The 20,753-nt window shown below is 60.0% G+C and overlaps 2 protein-coding genes across 3 annotated transcripts in view; one reads left to right on the plus strand and one right to left on the minus strand.

The window, feature by feature from the left end:
• The window catches only part of NR6A1 (nuclear receptor subfamily 6 group A member 1), a 73,800-nt gene extending 61,444 nt beyond the window's left edge, over window positions 1-12,356 (minus strand). The window contains 1 exon segment of the mRNA XM_068656465.1: window positions 12,126-12,356. Coding sequence (XP_068512566.1) covers window positions 12,126-12,192 — 67 coding nt within the window. The 5' untranslated portion in view covers window positions 12,193-12,356.
• A 257-nt stretch (window positions 12,357-12,613) lies between these two features.
• Window positions 12,614-20,093, plus strand: OLFML2A (olfactomedin like 2A). 2 transcript variants are annotated; one of them, XM_068656456.1, is made up of 8 exons: window positions 12,614-12,772; window positions 16,769-17,032; window positions 17,214-17,321; window positions 17,476-17,661; window positions 17,738-17,984; window positions 18,065-18,286; window positions 18,427-18,612; window positions 18,810-20,093. In XM_068656456.1, exons 1-8 carry the CDS (start codon window positions 12,707-12,709, stop codon window positions 19,409-19,411), a joined length of 1,881 nt encoding a protein of 626 aa, XP_068512557.1. In that variant the 5' UTR covers window positions 12,614-12,706; the 3' UTR covers window positions 19,412-20,093. The 2 variants fall into 2 exon arrangements, with proteins under 2 accessions (XP_068512557.1, XP_068512556.1); XM_068656455.1 differs by having other exon boundaries at window positions 12,616-12,772; window positions 17,738-17,998; window positions 18,067-18,286.
• Window positions 20,094-20,753: the final 660 nt, after the last annotated feature.

The raw sequence follows: 20,753 nt of genomic DNA on the forward strand, positions 1-20,753 counted from the left end.
CAGAAAGCTGGGTATGGCACAGCCATCCTGGAGCACGCTGACAGCCACACGCCATGCAGCACTTCCTACAGCTCCCCTGATCTGCTTACAGGAAAAATAAAAAGTTTTGCATCTTCCTGTTTTCCACTTTATTTCTATGTTCTCCTTAATGCAGGAATTGTGAACCCTTTGAAAGAGGTAGGTAACTCAAACTATACACATTTTTGTAAGTAAAAAAAAAAAAAAAAAAAAAACAACAAAAAAAGATTCTTTATCTGCAGTATAACAATTTTAGATACCTGGAAAGAGCCTCTTTTTTACCCCTATTTAAAGCTAAATATGCTTCCATATATAGCCAGGACAACTTCAATAGTAAGTGCAGCATTGAAGTTACTTTTATTCTCCTGAGAATGGCAAGATTTAGTCCATGGAGACACCAGTGCTGTGCACAGCTGAGCTTTCAGGAAGGCTGCAGTGACCGATCAGCAGATGGCCGTGTAAAGGTTACCTGCTGCTGTCCGGCAGGGAGAGGTCAGCTGCCCCCAGCCAGCCAGATGGCAGCGCCCCAGGAGCGGCGGTGTGAATAGCCAGCACTTCGGGCAGTAAGCTACACCTGCCAACATCTGGAATAATTTATCAAATATCATTCAAAAAGCAACCAAACAACACGCGTGCCTTCGGAAGAGTAATTCTGAGCGGTGAGCGTGTCACCAGGGAGCTGGCGTAGGCTCAAGTCGTGCACTCTCACACTGCTACAGAGCCACATGGAAAGCTGCAGACAACAGAAATGCAACACTTGCTGGCTACACTCGAAAGGGTAATTTCAGCTCCTGCTTGACATTACATCGATTTTTTAATCATCAGCATTCACCACGGCCAGCACACCGGTCACAGCTCTCCTGGTGCCAGCTCTGAAGTTCCTGGGATCGCCTCCGTGTTCGGCCAAGCCCTGCTGTGAGCCCCACAACGCCATCCCAGCAGGAACACGGCGAGCCGAGACCCCAGAAAAGCACCAACTTACCCCACAATTTGCCTCAAACAGGTGAATTATAAAATGCCTCTTATTCACATAAACTAGCACGTTCACTATTTCAAGCAGCTCTTTACGAAGCACAGCGATGCTGGTTCTCATGCACATCCCTCCCCTCCAGCCCTTTTTTTGTCATAATTATATGCAACATTAGGCTCCTAACAGCAACTCAGCTACGAGAGGAGATATGGATCAACAACCAGCTACAGCTTTGGAAACAGGTTTGCTCTACCAGATGAAAAGGACAAAAGTCTGCTCAGCTATGAGGAGCAGCTGGTGCCAATACAACTATTTACCCTCTGACCTTTCCTCTGCCCAGTAAGTGAACAGTGCCAATTGTTTTCTTGGATTATATACTGTTTACAAGCCCTGAGTGGCATGAAAGGAATTAATAATTTAGCTCATGGAGCTGATGACCTTTATTGGGGTACCCCCTATTTGCTGGGCAGAAATCAGAGCAAAGGCTGCCTTGAAGCCACAGGGTTGCTTTAAGAGTTTCCCACTTTACAGCCTAATTGGCCACCATAACATAAATCAATTATTTCTCCTGTTTTAAGCAACAATGCTACCTATTCTCAACCGCTCGATTTCGAACTTCCCTTGTATCAAGCCGAGCCTTGTTCTCCCACTTTTACAGCTGTATAGTAAACACGATGGCGAGGGGAGCGAGGAGAGCTTTGCAGGATGAGCAACGTTGGGAAATGCCAGCAAAAAGAGGTTATGCTGTTCTGAACTCCTCTTGACCTTTGCCTGCCCTTGTCCCCGTTTATGCTAATTGAAGGGGTGCGCGGGGGATACTCCTAGAAATGAACTTAGCCTGAACCTGGGACATCGCATTGGGCTTTGAAGGTATCGGTGCACGAGTTTGGCAGCCCAGCACATCGCACACAGGAGTACAGCGCACAAGGCACCCTGAGCAGCTGCAGAATCACACTCATACGACCATCAGGAGAGTGGAAGGCCTCTGCCGCTCACCTGGTGCCCTGCCACTGGAAGCAGACCCGTTCTCAAGGCTGGATCAGCTCGCCCAGGGGTCTCTTCACCAAAGTTTTGAAAATCTCCAAGGATCCACGGCCTCTCCAGACATCAGTACTGCATCACTCCCGAGAACACCTTTATCCCCTCAGAGCATCCAGCAGGAATTCCCATCGCTGTCCTGACCTTTTGCCACACACCCCCGAAGAGTCCAGCTCCATTTGTTCCTAGAACCACTTTTAAAGGACTGGCAGGCCGGCCGTTAATCCCCACTTAGCCTCCTCTTCTCCAAGCTAAACAACCGCAATCCCCTCGGCCTGTCCTCGCCTAGCAGGCGTCGGAGCCCCCAGCCTCCCCGCACCGCCCTGAGGAGCCGTCGCGCTCCCCAGGCTCAGCAGGGCCCCGCAGCATTTCAGCAGGGCCCTGCACCACAGCTGCTCTCTGTTGAACCTGAAGGTTTCGGTCGATCCTTCCCTTCTGGTCACTGAGGTTCCTCCAGAACCTCACCAGCCGGTCAGACACACACCCCGCCGTGCTCTGGCTGGTGCCAGCACCGAGCAGCACTGCCCCTGCACAGGTCCCCTCAGTACCCGGCCACCCGTCAGCCTTTCACCTACCGACTGCTACCCTCTGAGCCAGACAGAGCTAGTTTTTCACTCACATTTCCCCATTTGGCCAAAATATTGGCACGTCAGACTGTGTCAAAAGTCTTGCTTAAGGTTACGGTAAATGGCAGGCAGCCCTCCCCTCGTTTCGGGGCCCAGCCATCCCGGCCCAGGAGGAAGGAGCCTGCTCAGGCACGGTTTGCTCTTGGCAAGCCCCTGTCAGCGTTCCCAGTTCCCTTCCTGTCCTACCTGTGCCTGGAAACATCCTTGGGGAGGATCAGCTCCATGCTTTACCCAGGGACCGAGGCGAGGCTGAGCAGCCTGCAGCTCTCCAGATCAGCTACTGCTGAGCAGAGCCGAGTTAGAGGTGATTCATTATCCCTTATCAGCCAATTTTACCATACAGAGACATTCCTCCCCTTTCCCCTACATCAGGCAGAGCTGCTCGTCTCACCTCTCCTCTGAAAACATGCTGTTTGGAGAGAGGAGCGGGAAGTAAGGTCACTTCGTGATAAATATTGACAGTTATTTTTGTTAGCATGGAAAACACTCACGGCTCCTATTTACCAACAGAGCCGCAAGCAGGCACAGCACTCCAACGCCCCGCGTGCTGCGGGAGCTGTACCTGCGCTCCCCTCCCTAAGCACAGACGTTCCCTAAATGTCTGTTTACATTCCAGGGAAATTCTGTCAGCGTGCTGTCTGATTTATTGATGCCATCAAAAGTCACGGGATTCCTGAAATGCCTCCTGAGACACGGATCGGAGCAGAGAGGAGACGCGTGTGGCTGTGGCACCAGCCGTACCGCGACTCCCAGCTGGGATTTCCAGAAGCCTTCTGCAACGCGCCGGGCAGGCAGCCCGCACGGTGAGGATTTCAGAGCACAGCACTGCCCCTACTCACCAGGCACATCTCTTAAAGGCATTCTGTCCTGATGTGGGAGCAAAAACCACTACAAGATGTAGGGGTAACCAAGAGTAAGAAATCACTGGTTTCAATTTGTATTTTTAATCTAAATTCAGAGCTTCAGCTGGCAGCCTGGTAACGCCGGGTCCTGTCTGTGCTGGAAGCTCTACTCAAGAGATCCTTTTTGTGGCTGCAATCCAACAAGATAATTACTCTCAGTCTTTTCAATAAGCTAAGACAGGACTACCAGGCTCCCTTGATCTTTTGGGGCAATTCCCCGTATTTTAGGCGATCAGGGCTGCAAGCAGCACCACACTGTTATCACTCCAACACAGCGCCATCAGCACAAGATGGGCAGTGACCATGAAGGGCCCACCTCCAGCTCCCGAAGGATCGCATCAGCATTTCTGGACGAAGCACTGCAATGACAGGCACTGCCCCATGAAGACATTCTGCAGCCAGTGCCTGTCAGCATTAGGTGCCCGCTGCAGGCAGGCTGCCTGCTCCCAGCCACGCCATTTACCTGGAACACGCTCTGGTTGAATGGGATATGGCCCAGCGGGCAGCCCAGACTGCTCCAATATTGAAAGATCAATTGCATAATCGTTCTGCAAATCTTTGTGCTGTGTGTACATTAGTGAAAATCCTATATTTGCTTTTTGATCACTGATAAAATGTTGGCCAACACAAGTCCTTGGCATACTACCTCAGAAAAATCCACCCATTCAGTCTAGCACATTTACCTACATTAAGTAAAATCGAGCAGCGTTATGCAAGGGTAGAGATGCTGCTGATTTTTGAAGCGTTATCAACCCAGAGTAAGACTCAACCACCAATAACTAGCAGCACATCGTGCCACGTGGAAGATGCCAGGAATCGGGCTGTAGGTTAGCCAGCATTCCCAGAGGTGCCAGCCCCCAGCACTTCAGAATGGAAGCACGACCGGACCTCTTCGCCGTGCCCCTGTAATTCAGCAGCTGGTGCACGACCAGCACCGACAGACAGATCCTGGGCAAGCACAGACACGTGGGGAGCTCTGAAAACAGTTTTCCCCCTAACCTCACAGTTAATGAATTTAACAGTGTTCAAGTCTAATTTTGTGAAGATATCATTACAGCTTCTGCTGTACCGGGCTGCAGCTGTACCCAGAGCTTGCTGTGACTCGGCTCTCCTGCTACCCTGGGAAGGAGAGAAGAGTAACCAGGACTCACTGGCCACGGGGTCGTGCTCCATGGAAGGATCTCAGCAGCATCCTAGAACGTGAGAAGCAGGTGAAGGAACTAGGCATGAAAACATTCCTCCACTGCTGCCACATGTGCTCAAAGACTGAACAATTAAAACCAACCCCTGAATGCACAGTGAACATCTAAACACTGCGTTAGGAAGGGTGAAAGCTTCGTAAGGGCCTACCTGCAATACGCTTCTGTAATGCTCAATCCTAAAACAAGACAGCTGAGCTGCAGCAGATATGCTCCCCGCACCATACATAAAGCTACTGCTGGCATCCTGTGGTTAGGTCTATAACTCACTTTCAGCACAGGGAAGTGGCAGGTGTTAGAAATATGATATTCTGTGTCGTATAAATCAATCACCAGAGCTGTAGCTCTTGCTGCACATCACGAGAGGACCAAATCAATGAATGAGCTTAGCACGTAATTTGTCAGCGTGGGTGTAGCTGTGGTTGGTGCTCTTTCATTTTCATGAGGTCTTTGTTTCTTCCTACAGGCCACCTGAAAGTGTTTTGTGGCTCACGCTGATGACTGCAATAAATGAACTGTCCTTCGGCAGCAAAAGGATCGACCCGGGGCTCCCCGTGCCCGAGGGATGCTCAGTGCCTGGGTGTGAGCCCCCGGCTCCAGGCGATGCTGCAGCCAGAGCCCCGCGAGCAGGCCCTGGGCTCTGTCCCGGACACGAGACCAGCGCCAGCTCTGAGAGCAGAGGGGAAGGGGCAGCAGTCCTGCAGCCCGTTACCCGCACCCCGAGAGCACACGCAGCTCGTCTTAACCACGTCTGCTATGGGATCTGGGAGTTTGATGCCCTGTTAAAGAAGTTTTCCTTCCTTGACAACTGACTCAAGCAACTTTCGTGCAATTCAGTGATCTACGGCCCTCCAGCCTCACTGACCACTTGCCTTGCAGCCCTAAAATACTGACAATTCGGGTTTGTTGGAGTGAAAAGCTTGCATTATTAGCCTCCTAGGAATGGGGACTGCATACAGACAAGAATCAAGGGAAATTTGATTCTCTCCCAGCACCTACCTCTCTGCCTACTGTCTCTGGTGTTTGCAAACCGTATTAGCTCCTGCTGTTTGCAATTCCAGAAACACTCCTTTCTCTTCGGCCTCATTCCATCTGCATCTGTCTGCTGCTATAATCTCATTTCGCAGGACGCCAGCTCGCTTATTAGCTTGTAAGTGTGGCAGCACACATCTAAGCAGCATGGAAAACACAGCAAAGTGTTTGAGAACTAGAAAACATACTCCAAGATAGAAGCATCATTCCTAGCATTCGGTATTTGTTGATATTTGTTTTTATCTGTAGATTACAGGACAGGGAAAATACCTACATTTCTAAAAAGGAAGCTACCATTCTGCCCAGTGGAAAAATCATTTTGAAGTGACTTCAGCATACACTGCTGCTCTATAGACAAATCTGAAGCTTTAATTCTAGTTTGATCTGACCTCACAGCAACAACACAAGAGTTTACGTTTTGCTGGTTTCCATGAAAAGGCAGGATAAGATTTTGCCTTTTTTGTATCAGGTTAAGAGAGATGACTATAAAACTTGTAATTCTAAAGCACTAGTCACGTACATCGAGAGAAATCTGTTCCTATTCTTCTGTTAGGAGCTGAGCATATTTGCTCACCAAGTAGATTAAAAACATTTGAAGATCAGCATGTGTTTTTTTTCCACCAAAACCAGGCTAAACAGTAGCAGCAATTTATCGTTCTATTTTTTATGCAGCAGCACAAACACAGCTTAAAGGAATTATCTCCTCAGCGTACAGCTCCAGCTGTCAGGACAGGGTATCAGCACCTCCCCTTCTGCTCATGACTCGTTCGCCGTCTCCTTTAGGAAAGTGTCTTTGAAAACCCGCATCCTGGGCAGCTGAAGTGTGAATGAAAAATATCCGACAGACAAAATCATTTGCTTTTCTCACCATCAGCTTGATGAAAACCTCACGGACCTCATTTCCACTGATTTCTTGTGGAGGAGGTGTGCAGAGTGCAGCTCACCAGCAGACAGCTGCCAAATGTGCCGCACAGCAGCATTGGGGCAGCAGCACCACCGCAGCCTCGTCTGTCCCGACAGCATCCTTGCCCAGCAGCACCCGACGCGCTCACACTCCCAAACCAGAGACATTCGAGTTCTCTCCTCGTGTTACAGAGAAATCGAGCGCCCTGTGACCCCGAAACAAGAACCCCCGCCTCGGCAGTCCCCGTTCCGCAGATGGCCGTGTTCTGCTTGGCCAGCGGCATGCTTCGAGGCTCGCCACTCGAGCACCAGCCCAGCTCCCCCCGCCGCAGCCACGAGCCGTGTCCGTGCCTGGAAGCAGCTCACCGTCCCGAAGGAGGGCGTTGAGGAGCAGCTGGCAGCCTGGCCCTCAGCCACTGTGCAGTGACCGACCCGCTGGGTATGTTCTGCACTTAAAGCACCGGGTTCGGGCTCCTGGAGCTCTTCAAACTGAAAAAGGACGAGGGTGCAGGGAGCCGCGCTGTGCCACCCCCAGCACGGGGCACGGCACAGCTCCGGAGGGCAGCGGGGCTTGTCAGGGCCCGGAGCTCAGCGCTGCTCGGGTCACAGCAGGCACACGGGGATGGTTTTCCTGGTGCAGGAATTCTGGCAATCCAAGTGACAGCTATTTCACCATAAATATTATGGTATTCCTTACACAAGGGCTACTGCAGGAGTCCTCGTAGAAAGAGCAGTTGTAAACAACTTGCTTCAGCTTACAGCAATTTCCCAGATAAGAGTTCACGTAACCCCTACCCGCCTGCTCCAATAAAACACCCTACAGAGGCTGGCAGGGACTGTGTGCTTGTTGTTGGGCAATCTCCAGCTCTATGTATATATTTTTATTTTCAGCACAGGTTAAACACAGAAGAAAAGGAGCAGCATGCAGAGGGCCATCCCTTCCCCGGTACCAGCCTGCAGCACAGGCTATTTAAACCCAGTTTGTTTCATGGAGCTGGAAGTTTCTGTAACCTGCCCCTGCAGAGGCTGGCAGCGTGCTGCTGGACCTGCGGGTAGAGCACAGGGAGGCCTGGGAACAGGGGATGAGAACGGCTCCTGTCGGCTACAGAAACCCCAAATAAATCCAGAAGCAAAGCACAGCGCAGCTCCAGTGCTGGAAACGTCTTTAGCCTGAGCTGAGCCTGCACAGAGGTGATTCATCAGTTTTCCTCACAACTTTGCCGTTTGTTTGTTTTCACACACAGAAGCAGCCTGCCCGTCCTCGTGTGTGTGTCACCTCCTGGGACGGGCACGGACACGGACAGGGACACGGACATGGCGCTTCCCCCGCCGACGCTGCTGTCCGGGCAGCGGCCCCGCTTCCCAGCCGGGGTGATGGATCACACTCTGCCCCTCAGAAGGGCCGATCGGTTTCCTGGTGCCAGGAAAATGATTGATGAATATTTCGAGCCGTGGGCCTCTCCTCCTGCTGGGTGCCCTTTTTACACGTCTCCACCGGGCCTGGGGAGCTTTTCCGAGACGAGGAAGTGTCATTTTTATGGATATCATCCCGGGGCAGGGACAGTGCGCTGGGGAGAGCTGCTATGGAAATGGAGATGAAACACAAAGGCTGGCTCCAGCGCGAAGGTAACAAAGCAATGCAGCAGGCACCGGGGAAGCAGGGAGCGACAAGCAGGCAAAGAAAAGCCTCCTGAAGCCACAGGCAGGGCGGGAGGCACGGAACAGCCACCCCGGCAGGGCAGGGCAGGCTGCACGGTGCGCCCGCACCACGGCGGCTCCCTCACTGGGGATGGCGATGCGATGGCCAAGCTGGGCCCTGCCCCGGGTGGCCAAGCTGACAGACACTGCTCGAGGAAGCTGGGTGCGTGAGGCTGCGTTTGCAATTAATCACCCCAGAAAAACACCAGGCACGCACCCAGCATTACTCCTGGGTGGTTGAGAAACCTGGCTCGAGGTGCTACAGAGAAACAACGGCTTCTCTGCAGCAAAACTTTGTCTCCTGCTGAACTGACATCCAGAGATCCAACTCTGGAGAAAATCTACTTTAAAAAACTCACGTTCCACTGCAAAACAAGAGAAGACCCCAGCTGGGCCGGTACCCACCCCAAGCTGAGGCTCAGTAACCAAGAACGGGGTGCTGCAGGGAGGGAAGCTGCCCGCAGGTGAGGCCAGTCGCTGCCCGTGCCCAGCAGAAAGGCAGCTCTCTGAGGCTGTTATAGAGCTGCCTCAGGACCTGAAATCTCACAGCAGAAGCGTACATAACACATTTACAGCAGCAATACATTCAGAGCAGTTCTTACTGTGCCCTGCCAAAGCACAAAGTCAGGGTACGGCTGGGAGACCGGAGGAGACTTGGGGCGGACACGGGCAGCACCTGGCAGCAGCTCCTCACAGCACAACTTGCTCCATTTTCCTACAACCCCAGGAGCCAGCAGGCTCCCAGAGGAGCCACACGCTGGCAGAGGCATGGCAGAGCCAGCAGCAGCCCTGCAGAGCCAGCCCCGAGCTGTGAGCACCGCACCACAGCGCGCCCACCGCAGCTCCCCACGAGGGCACGGGCTGCCTCCCGCTCCTGCCTTCTGGGAGCCTTCAGCCTGATGTCCAAGGACATAAAATTCGAGGTTATATTTCCTTGAAACATTTAAAGTTCCCAGCAAGTTTCAGCCGGGAGATGTGCTTCAAGCCAAGGACAGGGCAGCACTTCGCAGCCAGCCCGGCATTAGAGCTCTGGTGAATCTTCAGCATTTTCTGATGTGCACAAAGGGAAAAAACAGCTAAAAGTCTTCAGTCCTTCACAGCGACCAGAAACTTCCCCAAGTTTCCAGCACCCCCACAAAGGCGGCAAGGAGGTGACACAAGGCAGATGCCCCACACACACCTCGCGAAGGACGCGGGGTCACCTCCTGGGAGCCGCCGAGAATTGGGGTGCTGCAGGCACGGGCTGCCTGCAGGGTACGCGCAGGGAATCCTTCACCAACACAATTTCTCTGCAGCCAGCCTACCAGCAGTGCACTTCCTCTTTCTAGAAAGAGCTGCACAGAACCATTTTTATCAACAGAAAATCTGAAGTCTTCTAATTAGGTAATTAGAACTGTAATAATTAAGACTAAAGCTAAACCTCGCAGGGTCCTCTTGTCCCCCAACTTCCCTTTCTCAATTAACTCTGCGAAGTGATAACCACTGTGGCTTAAAGGCTCAAAAAAAAAAAGGGAAGGATCAAAAGGCTGGTTTAATACAGCTGGAGGGAAAGAATGCATTTCAGCTCACCAGCAACCATCTGACGAAATCCTGGGCCAATTCTTTATGTAAATGACTTCATTAGAATTACCAGATTACACCGCTGAAGGCTTTATTTAAATAGGCAGTTTATCAACAGGATAAACTGTGCTCTCATTCTCAGAGAATGCTAGTGTAAAAGCATTTGTTCAGAGCTGCCGCCACGAAGAGCTGCACAGTAATTCACTCAACCCCTTGCAAATTTGCCTCCCAAAAAAAAAGATATCAAAAGTGACCTGCTAGAGACGTGACTAAAAGCTCAGCATTACAGCAAGCAGTAAGCACAGCCCCCGACCAGAAGATTCCGTTTTATTTTCTACTGCAGAGTAACTTTACAACAATTCATAGCAGAAAAAAAAATTGTTGCAGCTTCCCATCACACACTGCCTGCTGAATTCTTTGCTACTCTTGTTTTTAATACGAGGCACGCATAAAGCCTTTTCCCCCGATTAATGATCTACAGAAGCCATCAATACTGAATTCCAGCTTTACACCAAGAGGTATTTTTCCATCTAACCATCCAAACAAACAGAGGACTCAGTTCTTCCTAAATTATAAATCTTATTTCTCACCACATCCACAGGCTCAGAGTTCTGGTGTTTATTATTGTCTGTTATTATTTACGAAAGCAAGAGGCACCCCCGTTCCACAAGCCAAAACCGCGCTGAAATAACACCGCAGCCTCTTGTTTATTCAGAGACATTTGACTTCAGCAGCGTTGCCATTCGACAACTCAATTTGTTTTTCTTCCTAAACCTTCAAAGAAATGTTTATAGCAAGTAAACGAAGACCAAGCTGTATCAATGAAATAGTCTTTGTTAAGCAAAGGCTTATCTCATCAGATGCAAAGCAACCAAGCATAAAGAGCCACTAAAAACGTCAGTGCGTACCAGTAAACTTTCTAAGAGAGCTGCAGGAGAGGGAAGGGATGCAAGCAAGGGCATTTTTCTTGAAAACTTTGCATCCTCTGTGCTCTCACAACTTTGCCCTTCTTTCTGCTGCAAAGCTCTCCCGGATCAGTAATTTACCCATCGGGAACATTAAGGGAGCTAAATAATTCAGTTAGTTTCCTGATACTTAAATCTTCCCAGACTACTCACGCAAAGCGCCCGGAGTTGTCTTAATTCTAGATAACCAGCTCCACTGTTGTTTTATTTGAAACTTAATGGTTTTTATACCGCTTCAATTATTTTTTGTTTCATTCATAGAAAAAACAACAATATGCCAAATGAAACTCTGGGGAAATTGGTGCTAAGGGGATCCTCCAACAACTAATTGCTAGCAGCGCAGGGAAAGTGAAAGCCCGAACAAAATTATTTAAAAAGAATGGATTTGACTCGTTTGCCTCTGATTCACACAGTCACAAAACCCGCTCCTTTCTCGGGAGGGGACCCGCTGGCAGCGGTAAGGAACAGCCGTCGCCTGAGATTCTGAGGACATGCGAAATGCCCCCTGAGATAATGAGGCTGGAATTGCCACAGCCGCTGCCCTCAGATCCCGCGGCCGCATTTCAAAGTTCCTGCGAGCCTCTCCCTGCAGAGCCCCCAGACCCGGGGCAGCCCCCTCGGGGTGCGCACAAGCCACGTGCGGGGCTCCGGGGCAGGCACGGGGCTGGGCATCGCCGCCAGGAACGCGCCCCAAATTCTCGGTGCTGCCCTAAAGCGGGCTGCAGAGCAGGAGCCCTGCCCGCGGTGCCGGGAGCGCTGCGGATCTTTGTTCGGGGCGGGCAGCAGGGGGGCTGCTCGCCCCGCGGGGACCTCCCGGGCTGCCCCCGCTCCTCCCCCGGCCGCAGGGCGCCGAGCAGGGGCTGAAGGTCGCGGGGCGGCCTCGCAGCAGCGGAGGGGCCGGCACCGCCCGGGGGGGGGCTGCCCGCGGACACGGCACCCCCGGACCCCGGGGCCGGGCACGGGGAGCGCCCCGGGGCGGTGCAGCCCGGGGGGGGGCCGGCGGGGGGGGGGCAGCGCAGGCCCGGGGGCGCCGCTGCGGCCTTTGTTGTGCCCCCGCCGGCCGAGCCGGGCCGGGCCGGGCCGTGTGGAGCCCGCCCCGCCCCGAGCGGCCCCGAGCGGCCCCGAGCGGCCCCGCTCCGCTCCTGCCCCGCTCCGCTCCGCCGCGCCCGGCCCCGCTCCTCACCGCCCCCCCCCCCCCCCGGTACCTCACTCACCGCTGCGCGGCGGCCCCTTGGCGGCGGCGCAGGGCTCCGGGAGCTCCGCGGGCGGCTCCAGCTCCATGGCGGCGGCGCCGCGGCCGGGGCCGGGGCCGGGGCGCGGCGCTCTCAGGGGCCCCGGCGGCCGCGCGCCCCCATGGCCGCTCCGGGCGCTGCTGACAGCCGCGGCCACCGCCGCTCGGCCGCCACGCCCCCCCCGCGCGGGGCACCACGGGAAACGTAGTCCCACCGCCCCCCGCAAGCCCCGCCCACCGGGTGCTGAGGCCACGCCCCCTCCCCCTTGGCCACGCCCCCCGCGGGTGGCCCCGCCCCGCCCCGCGCCGGTGCCCCGGGAGCCGCGGGGCGCCAGGGGGCAGCCGCCGGCCGGCAGCGGGCAGCGGGGGCAGCCCCGGGGCACGGCGCTGCGGGAGAGGCGCTGCGGGCACCGGGCACCCGGCGGCGCCGCTCGTGGGGCCGGGGCCGGGGCTGGGGCTGGGGCCGGGGCTGGGCTGGGCGGGGCGGGCGGTCCCGCGGCTCCTCCCCGCCGCCGGTCCGGGCGGAGCGGGCGCTCGGTGCGGGCGCTCGGCGCCGCTCTCGCCATGCGGGCGCTGCTGCTCCCGGCGCTGCTGCTCCCGGCGCTGGCCGCGGCGCGCGGCGGCAGCACGGTAAGGACCGGGACCGGCACCGGCACCGCGACCGAGCTCGGGACGGGACCCCCGGGGCGGGCACCGGGGGCAGAGCGGGGCGCTGCGCTCAGCTGCGAGCCCCGCGGGCAGCCCCGGCCAGGCGGGAGCGCGGCGGACAGGAGGAGGGGGGCGGCGGAACCGGAGCCCCGCGGAGGGAGCGGCCCCGGGACGGAGCGGGGCCGGGGCAGGAAGGGCGGAGCGGGGCCGGGACGTGCCCGGGCACCCGGTGCGCAACGCCCGGCTCCGGGATCCGCGGGCGGAGCTCCCCGCGGTGCCCCCCGGGGCTGAGCGCAGGGAGGAGGAGGAGGAGGAAGGTGAGGGTGAGGGTGCCGCGGGTGCCCTGCCCTGGCGCGGAGCGCGGCACGGCAGCGAGCCGGGCGCTGAGCAGTGTCCGTGCGGGACGGGACAGGTCCCCTGGCACAGGGCACAGCGCGGCTCCGGAGCAGCCGGGCTCTGTCAGAGGCTCTGTCAGGCCCTGCCTCCTCCCAGCGCTGGCACCAGCTCAGAGCTCGCACGGACGCTTTTGCAAGAGGTCCCAGAAGCTCCGCGGCGCTGGGATCGCCCCGCTTGGAGAGCTGGGAGCGAGGACACCTCGGCACGGCGCGGGGATGCTCCCGCCTGCCAGCAGCCAGCCCGGCCCCGGCACTGCCACCGCCCCCAGAACGCTTCTGGGGGAGCCACGGGTGGGGGGCCCCCGGCCTGGGGCAGGAGCCGCCCCGTGCCCCCAGTGCTCGGGGCTGGTGCTGAGCGCGGGGCCAGGGAGGGCTCTGCAGGTTCAGCGCCGCGGGCGATGCTCGGAGGCAGTGACCTTCGCGGAGCGGGCTGCGCGGGGACCTTTTTTTAAGACTTCCTTGTTTATTGCCTTTTGTGTATAAATAGAACATATGGTTCCTGTTTAAGGAAGCCATTTAAAAGGCAGAGCGGGGTTTAATGTTACCGCCCGGGTGCAGGCAGGCGCGGTGCCCTGGCTGCCGCTCAGAGGTGCGAGCACCGCCGGGCTCACCGCAGCCCCAGCGCCTGCTCTCACCCTCAGCCTGGGGCGAGCGGCTCTCGCTGCTGCCAACCCCTGCGAGATAAAGGGGCGGTGGGCACAGTGCCCCGAGCAGGGGCTGCTGCTGGAACGAGGGCGGGAGATCCCTCGGTGTCCGGGTTTAGGGGCGGCTGCCTCTTGGTGCCGCGGGGGAGCCTTGGTTTGCTCAGCCCCCCGCGCAGTGTAAACAACCCGCAGCGGCTACGGGCGAGCTCGCTGCGCACCGCCCCGGCCCGCACGCCCCACCTAAGCGCGACGCTGGGGCCTCCGCGCGAGGCCGATCCTCCCTGGAGCAGCGCTGCCAAGTGCGATGGGAGGGAACGCGCCGCCCGCCGCCGCCTGCTCCCACGGGAACCAGCCTCCGGCACGAGGAGCTGGAGCCGTGCCGCGCGGAAGGTGCTGGAGCAGGCAGGACGGCAGCGTGCTCCCCAGGGCTCAGCCATGGGTTGGTCTCGGGGTGCTGGTGGGCAGGGGGAGCCCCGCACGGGCTGTGCCAGCAGCGCTGCGCTCCCAGCCCCTTGGCACAGCCCTCGCGGGGCTGGCACCGGGACGCACGTGCACAAAGGGACCTCGTGCAGCCCCCTGGGTGTGGGAGGCTGAGGCTGGCGGCCAGGCTCCAAACCTTCCTGCCCATTTGCACGAGCACAGGCACTGCCGTGGGGAGGTCGGAGGGAGCCAGGGGTGAGCACAGGAGTTTGGGGACTCAGCGTTTGCCCAGGAGGATCCTGCTCCCCGCACTGCCCTGCCCATCCCCATCCCCGTCCCGTCCCCAGCCCTCTGCCACCGCTGCCCGCGGCACCCTGCCGAGCGGTTTATGAGATCTTGTTAAATTTACAGCGCTCCCCAGCAGCCTGTTTTCCTCCCAGCTAGTGAGACCTTCGTTTCCCTATGAAAAGGGAGAGGGTTTTTTGAAATGCAAAATGTAGGGAGGCTTTGCAGCAGCTTTGGGAAGGAAAACCCCCCGCTCCCGGGGCCGGGGGAGCCGCTGGCACTGGGACCAGACTGGGAGATCAGCGGCCGAGGGAGCGCAGCTCCCTGCTTGCTGGTCCTGGGCCACCGCCAGCCCCGCGGTGCTGCCTGCAGGCTGTGCCTCTGCCCTTTCCCACGCCGCGCTGTGCTCCCGGGGGAGCGGAGGAAGGCAGAGGAAGAGTTAACCTCGGCTCCCAGCCCTGCCACCGTTTGGTTTCCCAGGGTGAGCCAGGCTGGCCCTGGCTGCAGAGCCCTCCTGCCCCCAGTCCCCCGGCGCTGCCTCTCCCAGCCTCGTGGTGCGCGGAGCAGGAGGGACCCCAGAGCAGGACGGTCCCCACCAGGACCCGTCCCCAGCTCCCCAGGGTTCCCGCAGACCCAGCGAGGTGGGGGTCCCTGCGCTGCCCCCGAGGCTGTGGGGACGGGCTGAGCCCACCCATGGGCTTCTCCTGGCTGCGGGGGGCTGACACTGGCAGTGCCAGTGCCCACGTGTGGCGCCTGTCCCAGACCCATGAGCCCCCCCGTCACCCGGGGGTTCTTGGAGCCTCCAAGCAGCTCTGCATTTCCTCATTAATCAAGGGGCTCGTTAGGGCACTGGCAGAAAAATGCCAGGGTTTGTGTGTGCAAGGTGTGGCCGGCGGCAGGGAAGCCTGGTGGGCAGGGGGAGGTTCCCTGTGGCCACAGCCGGCTGCCCTCAGGGGGGGCCGCCAGGAGCCATGGGGGGTCCCCTGCCCCCAGGCTGCCACCCCGCAGGGAGCTGAGCCCCGCGTCCCCACCGCTGTCCTGGGATGTGACCGAGGGCACGTCCACAAACAGGCAGGTGCCAGCCAGCAGTGAGCAGCGTGGCCGTGCCCACGGGTGCTCTCCTTCCCCGTTACCCCCAGGCGCGGGGGCGTTTTCCCAGGACAGGTCCCCCCGGGAAGTCCCTGGCTTGCTGCAGCCTCCCGCTGCCCCAGATCTCCGGGGGAAGGTACCCGGCCGGCCGGGAAGGCAGCCTGCAGCACACACAAGCTGCTTTTTCCAGCTCAGCAGCGTGGCCAAAGCCATGCTGGGACACGGGTTTTCACACAGCTGGGTGTGAGAGGGAACAAGCAGCTCTGCTGGCGTCACTGCTGCCGGCCGCTGCCCCGGGCTGGAGAAGCCTCCGCAGCAGCTGCTCGGCTGCGGCTCCCAGCCCTGCTCCCACCACTGCTCCTGACCAAAGCACGAGCACGAGGAGCACGGGACGGGCTGGCAGCTGCCCGCCACCAGGCAGCGGTGCCCCTGCCATGGGGATGTGCAGCGCAGCGGCTCCGGGGAGCAGGAGCAGCCTCGTGCCACGGTGCAGCCCCCCCTGGGCAGGACAGCGGGTGCTGGGTGACACACGGCCGTGCCCACCCGGCCCGCCAAGCCTGCTGCACTGGGGGCTTTGTTCCCAAGCACAGCCGGGGAGAGAGCAGTTCCTTATCTGGAAAAAACAGCAGAAAAGCACCCCGGGCTCTTGCGTGAGTCAGGGCCATGTGTGGAAACAAGGGAGTCCTTGACTGGGCCTGAGGCCATCGCGGGAGCCGTCCCCGTCTGGAGGGGCTGAGCTCACCCCGAGGTGGCTGCGTCTCGTCACGAACAATCGTCCCTGTGTGGGCTCGGGGTGTGCAAGCAGCCCCCCCCCCAGCCATGTTGCAGGCACGCAAGGATGGAGGCGCTGCTGGCTCCTCTCATCAGTGCTGCTCACCCAGGTCCTGCCGGCAGCTGGGAAATGGCAGCAGGAACCAGCCCCATGTCCCCAGGGATGAGAGGCTGCTCGGGTTTTGTCACCATCACCATCAGCTGGGTGCAGAGAGGAGAGACAGGGTGGCGGGGCTGCGCCATGCCCCATGCTCCCAGGGCACGGCCAGGAGCCCCTGGGGAGGGGGAAACGCAGCAGAGCCCGGGGCTGCAGCGGGTGGGAGGCTCGGTGGCGGCGGGTGGCCCCATGGGACCCCCGGCACTGTCCCCTGCAGACGCTGGGTGAGGCGGACCAGGTGCGGATGACCTCGGAGGGCTCCGACTGCCGCTGCAAGTGCATCCTGAGGCCGCTCAGCAAGGACGCCTGCAGCCGCGTCAGGGCCGGCAGCGCGCGGGTGGAGGACTTCTACACGGTGGAGACGGTGAGCTCGGGGGCCGACTGCAAGTGCTCCTGCACCGCGCCCCCCTCCTCGCTCAACCCCTGCGAGAACGAGTGGAAGATGGAGAAGCTGAAGAAGCAGGCGCCCGAGCTCTTCAAGGTACCTGCGGGCCTGGTGGGACGCGGCTGTGGGGCAGGGCCCCCACCCCATGCAGCAGCAGACCCCTGGGGGGGCAGCGGTGTGGTCCCGGTGCTGCAGCCGCAGCAGGGAAGGGGCCGCGTGGGGCACCCCACGGGTGCTGCCCCGTGGCCCCTGCCCCAGCCTGGCTCTCCCTGTGCAGCTGCAGTCCATGGTGGACCTGCTGGAGGGGACGCTGTACAGCATGGACCTGATGAAGGTGCACTCCTACATCAGCAAGGTGGTCGCCCAGATGAACACCCTGGAGGAGGTGAGTGAGCACCGGGGCACCCTCCCCACCGCGTGCTGACAGGCAGCCCCGCAGCGCCCTCGACGTGTGGCCTGGCCCCATCCGGGTGCTTGGGACTTTTGGGGGTGCTGTGGGCTCCCCCAGCAGGGTTCCCCTCATCCTCCCCTCCCTGCAGACCATCAAGACCAACCTGAGCAGGGAGAACGACTTCATGAAGCAGAGCGTGCTGCACCTCACCGACCAGATGAGACGCTACGAGAACTACTCCGACATCATGATCAGCATCAAGAAGGAGATCTCCAACCTGGGCTACCAGCTGCTGCAGAAGGACGCTGCTGCGGTCCCTGACAGCAAGGCACAGGTACTCGACCCCCCCCGGGCTGCCCCGCGGTGCTGCAGCTCCTGGGGCCGGAGGGGTCTGACCGGGGCTCCCCCAGGACACGGCGGGCGGCCGCGGGAAGGAGGCCGCGCGGTTCCCCAGTCCCCGCAAGGCACTGGCAGACAGGGCGGCTGCACGAGCACCCAAGGAGAAGCCGCTCAAGCCTGAGAAGCCCAAGAAGGAAAACACAAAGCGAGGGGGGTCGCAGCCCACCGCCAAGCCCAAGCCGCCCGCACAGCAGCAGACCGTGGTCCGGGGCATCACCTACTACAAGGCCGGGCAGGCGGAGGAGGCCGGCAGCCGCGGTGAGTGCAGGGCTGTTCTGTGGGGCGGGGGCCTGGGGCTGTCACTGCCGGCACACCGAGCCCCCCCTGTGTCCCCACAGAGAGCACCGCCAGGGGGGCGGCTGTGCCCGAGCGGCAGGAGGAGAGGGACCCCACGCCCCCCCCGGCTGAGAGCACCCCGTCCCGTCCCAGTGCACGGGCAGAGACCACCGTGCCCAGCACCACGGCTGCGCCCAGCACCGCCCCAGCCCCTCGCACTGCTGCCCGCAGCCCCCCCGGGGACGGGGCTGACAGCACCAGTGGCCCCGAAGCACCCAACAGAGGTGAGTGTGCATGGCTGGGCTGCGGGGAGGGGGCACCCACGGCACCCGTCCTGGCTCCTGAGGGCTGGTGGCCCAGCTCCTGGCCCTGCAAGGACTGAGCCTTCCTCCTCCTCTTCCTCCTCCTCCTCCTCCTCCCGCAGTGAAGGAGGTGGAGTGCGAAGGCACCATCAAGTCGGTGGAGCCCCCCACGGAGCACCACAGCTACGGGCGCAACGAGGGGGCCTGGATGAAGGACCCGGCGGCCAAGGATGACCGCATCTACGTCACCAACTACTACTACGGCAACAGCCTGGTGGAGTTCAGGAGCCTGGACAACTTCAAGCAGGGTGAGGCCGGTGGCGGGGGGGGGCCTCGCTTCCTGCCAGGCGCTGTGCCAGGCCCTGGGCGCTGCCTCCCCGCGTGGGGAGCGGACGGGGACCTGCCCCTGGTTCCCTGTGCCTGGCGTCCTGCCCGGCACCAGGGAGCACAGGGGGCGAGGGGCCGGGGCCTCCCGGAGCTCTCAACACCCCCCACCCGCCCGCAGGCCGCTGGAGCAACCTCTACAAGCTGCCCTACAACTGGATCGGCACCGGGCACGTGGTGTACCGGGGCGCCTTCTACTACAACCGTGCCTTCACCAAGAACATCATCAAGTACGACCTGAAGGAGCGTTACGTGGCCGGCTGGGCGCTGCTCCACGACGTGGTGTACGAGGACACGACGCCCTGGAAGTGGAGGGGGCACTCGGACATCGACTTCGCGGTGGATGAGAGCGGGCTCTGGGTCATCTACCCCTCCGTGGACTACGACTACTCGCAGCAGGAGGTGATCGTCCTGAGCCGCCTCGACCCCGGGGACCTGTCGGTGCGCAGGGAGACCACCTGGAAGACGGGGCTGAAGCGCAACGCCTACGGGAACTGCTTCATCATCTGCGGCATCCTGTACGCCGTGGACACCTACAACCAGAAGGAAGGGCAGATCTCCTACGCCTTCGACACGCACACGGACACAGAGGCGGAGCTCCGGCTGCCTTTCCTCAACGAGTACGCCTTCACCACGCAGGTCGACTACAACCCCAAAGAGAAGGTGCTCTACGCCTGGGACAACGGCCATCAGATGACCTACAGGCTCCACTTCGTGGTCTGAGCTCCCGGCCGGGTCCGGGCACCCGGCAGCAGCCCGGCACCGGCACCCGCGCTGGGCCGGGGCCGCGGGAAGAGCCCGGCTCCCCCCGGGGCTCTCCCAGCCAGCAGCCACCGGCAGGGCCGGGCTGTCGGGGCCCCATGGTGCGGGGAGCGCCCTGGGGACACCCCCACGACGCGGCGGCTGCTGGGGCTGCAGGGCTGGGTGCCACCACCAGCAGCTCGGCCAGCACTGCCTGCTGGAGGCCCCGGGGCTGCGGCAGGGCACGGGGCAGCCCCGCAGCTCTCCCACCCCACAGCGCTGTGCACAGCCTGGCCCCGTGCCTGCTGCAGCCGTTGTTGCCCTTAGCACCCCCGGGACCTTGTCCTGCAGGGTGGGTGCAGCCGGGGCGCTGCCTCGCCGGCAGGAACAGCCACTGATTGCTATGTTAGAAGATGCAAATAAGATGCCTATGCTTTTGCAATTCATAGCTTGTTATTTAAATGCATTCACAGGAGGCGTGCGCTGGCACGGAGCAGCCTGTCTGCAGTGCTGGTGTGTGTCCTGCGCCCAGCACCGCGCGGGGAGGGGGCGCGTGGCCCTCGTGCGCTCCTCCCAAGGCAGGGCGAGGGCCCAGGATTGCTTGGCTTGGTTTCTGTCATTTTAGAAGTGAACAGTATTAAAAAGTAACAGACGTAAAAACAGACTGTGTGCCTCCGTCCTTTCTCCTGAAGCCGGGACGGGGTGGTGTGGGTGCTCGCGGTCCTGCTTGGGGTGCGCCCATCCCACGGCCGGGTGTGGGGCTGCCTGCATGCATGGGGGCTGCTCCCTGCACACGCTGCCTGTGCCGGGGAGGGCACCGTGCTGCCATGCTGCTCGTTCCCACCCGCTGGCAGGGGGGCTCAGCCCACCCCAGCCTGGCCCTGTGGGGCCCCAGGGTGGGCACCAGGGGCTCAGCACCCGGCGTGGCCACGGCTGCGTCCCGTGGGCCCCGGCCCGGCGGTGCAGGAGGCAGGCCAGGACCAAGAGCAGGGCCGGGAGCACACCCTGGCTCAGTCCTGGGGAAAAAAGAGGAATTTGCTGTTTCCAGGTCTGAGCTGCAGCCTGAGGAGGAACATCTGGGAGCCGGGACCGGCTGCCAGGAAATCTGGTCTCACTGTAACCTGGACACAGAGAGACGAGAGCAGCTGAGCGTGGGCATGGGCGGCAGCAGCTGCCCCAGCCCTGCTGCGAAATTCTGCAACCGTGGAGCTGCCAGGGGGCCCCCGAGGGGCCAAGGGGCGAGAGCAGCCCCCCCAGCGGAGCACACATCCTGGGCATGGCCGAAATGACGCTTCCTGCAGGGAACGCCCAAGGCGGGCACCAC

This window comes from Anas acuta, chromosome 20 (assembly GCF_963932015.1).
Source record: "Anas acuta chromosome 20, bAnaAcu1.1, whole genome shotgun sequence".
NCBI lineage: Eukaryota > Metazoa > Chordata > Aves > Anseriformes > Anatidae > Anas > Anas acuta.

Excerpts from the sequence above, each read along its gene's own strand:
- OLFML2A (XM_068656455.1), top strand. The coding sequence starts at position 12,707 with ATGCGGGCGCTGCTGCTCCCGGCGCTGCTGCTCCCGGCGCTGGCCGCG. Across the intron at positions 17,322-17,475 it reads AGATGAACACCCTGGAGGAG|ACCATCAAGACCAACCTGAG; the intron begins GTGAGTGAGCAC and ends CCCTCCCTGCAG. Across the intron at positions 18,287-18,426 it reads CCCCGAAGCACCCAACAGAG|TGAAGGAGGTGGAGTGCGAA; the intron begins GTGAGTGTGCAT and ends CTCCTCCCGCAG.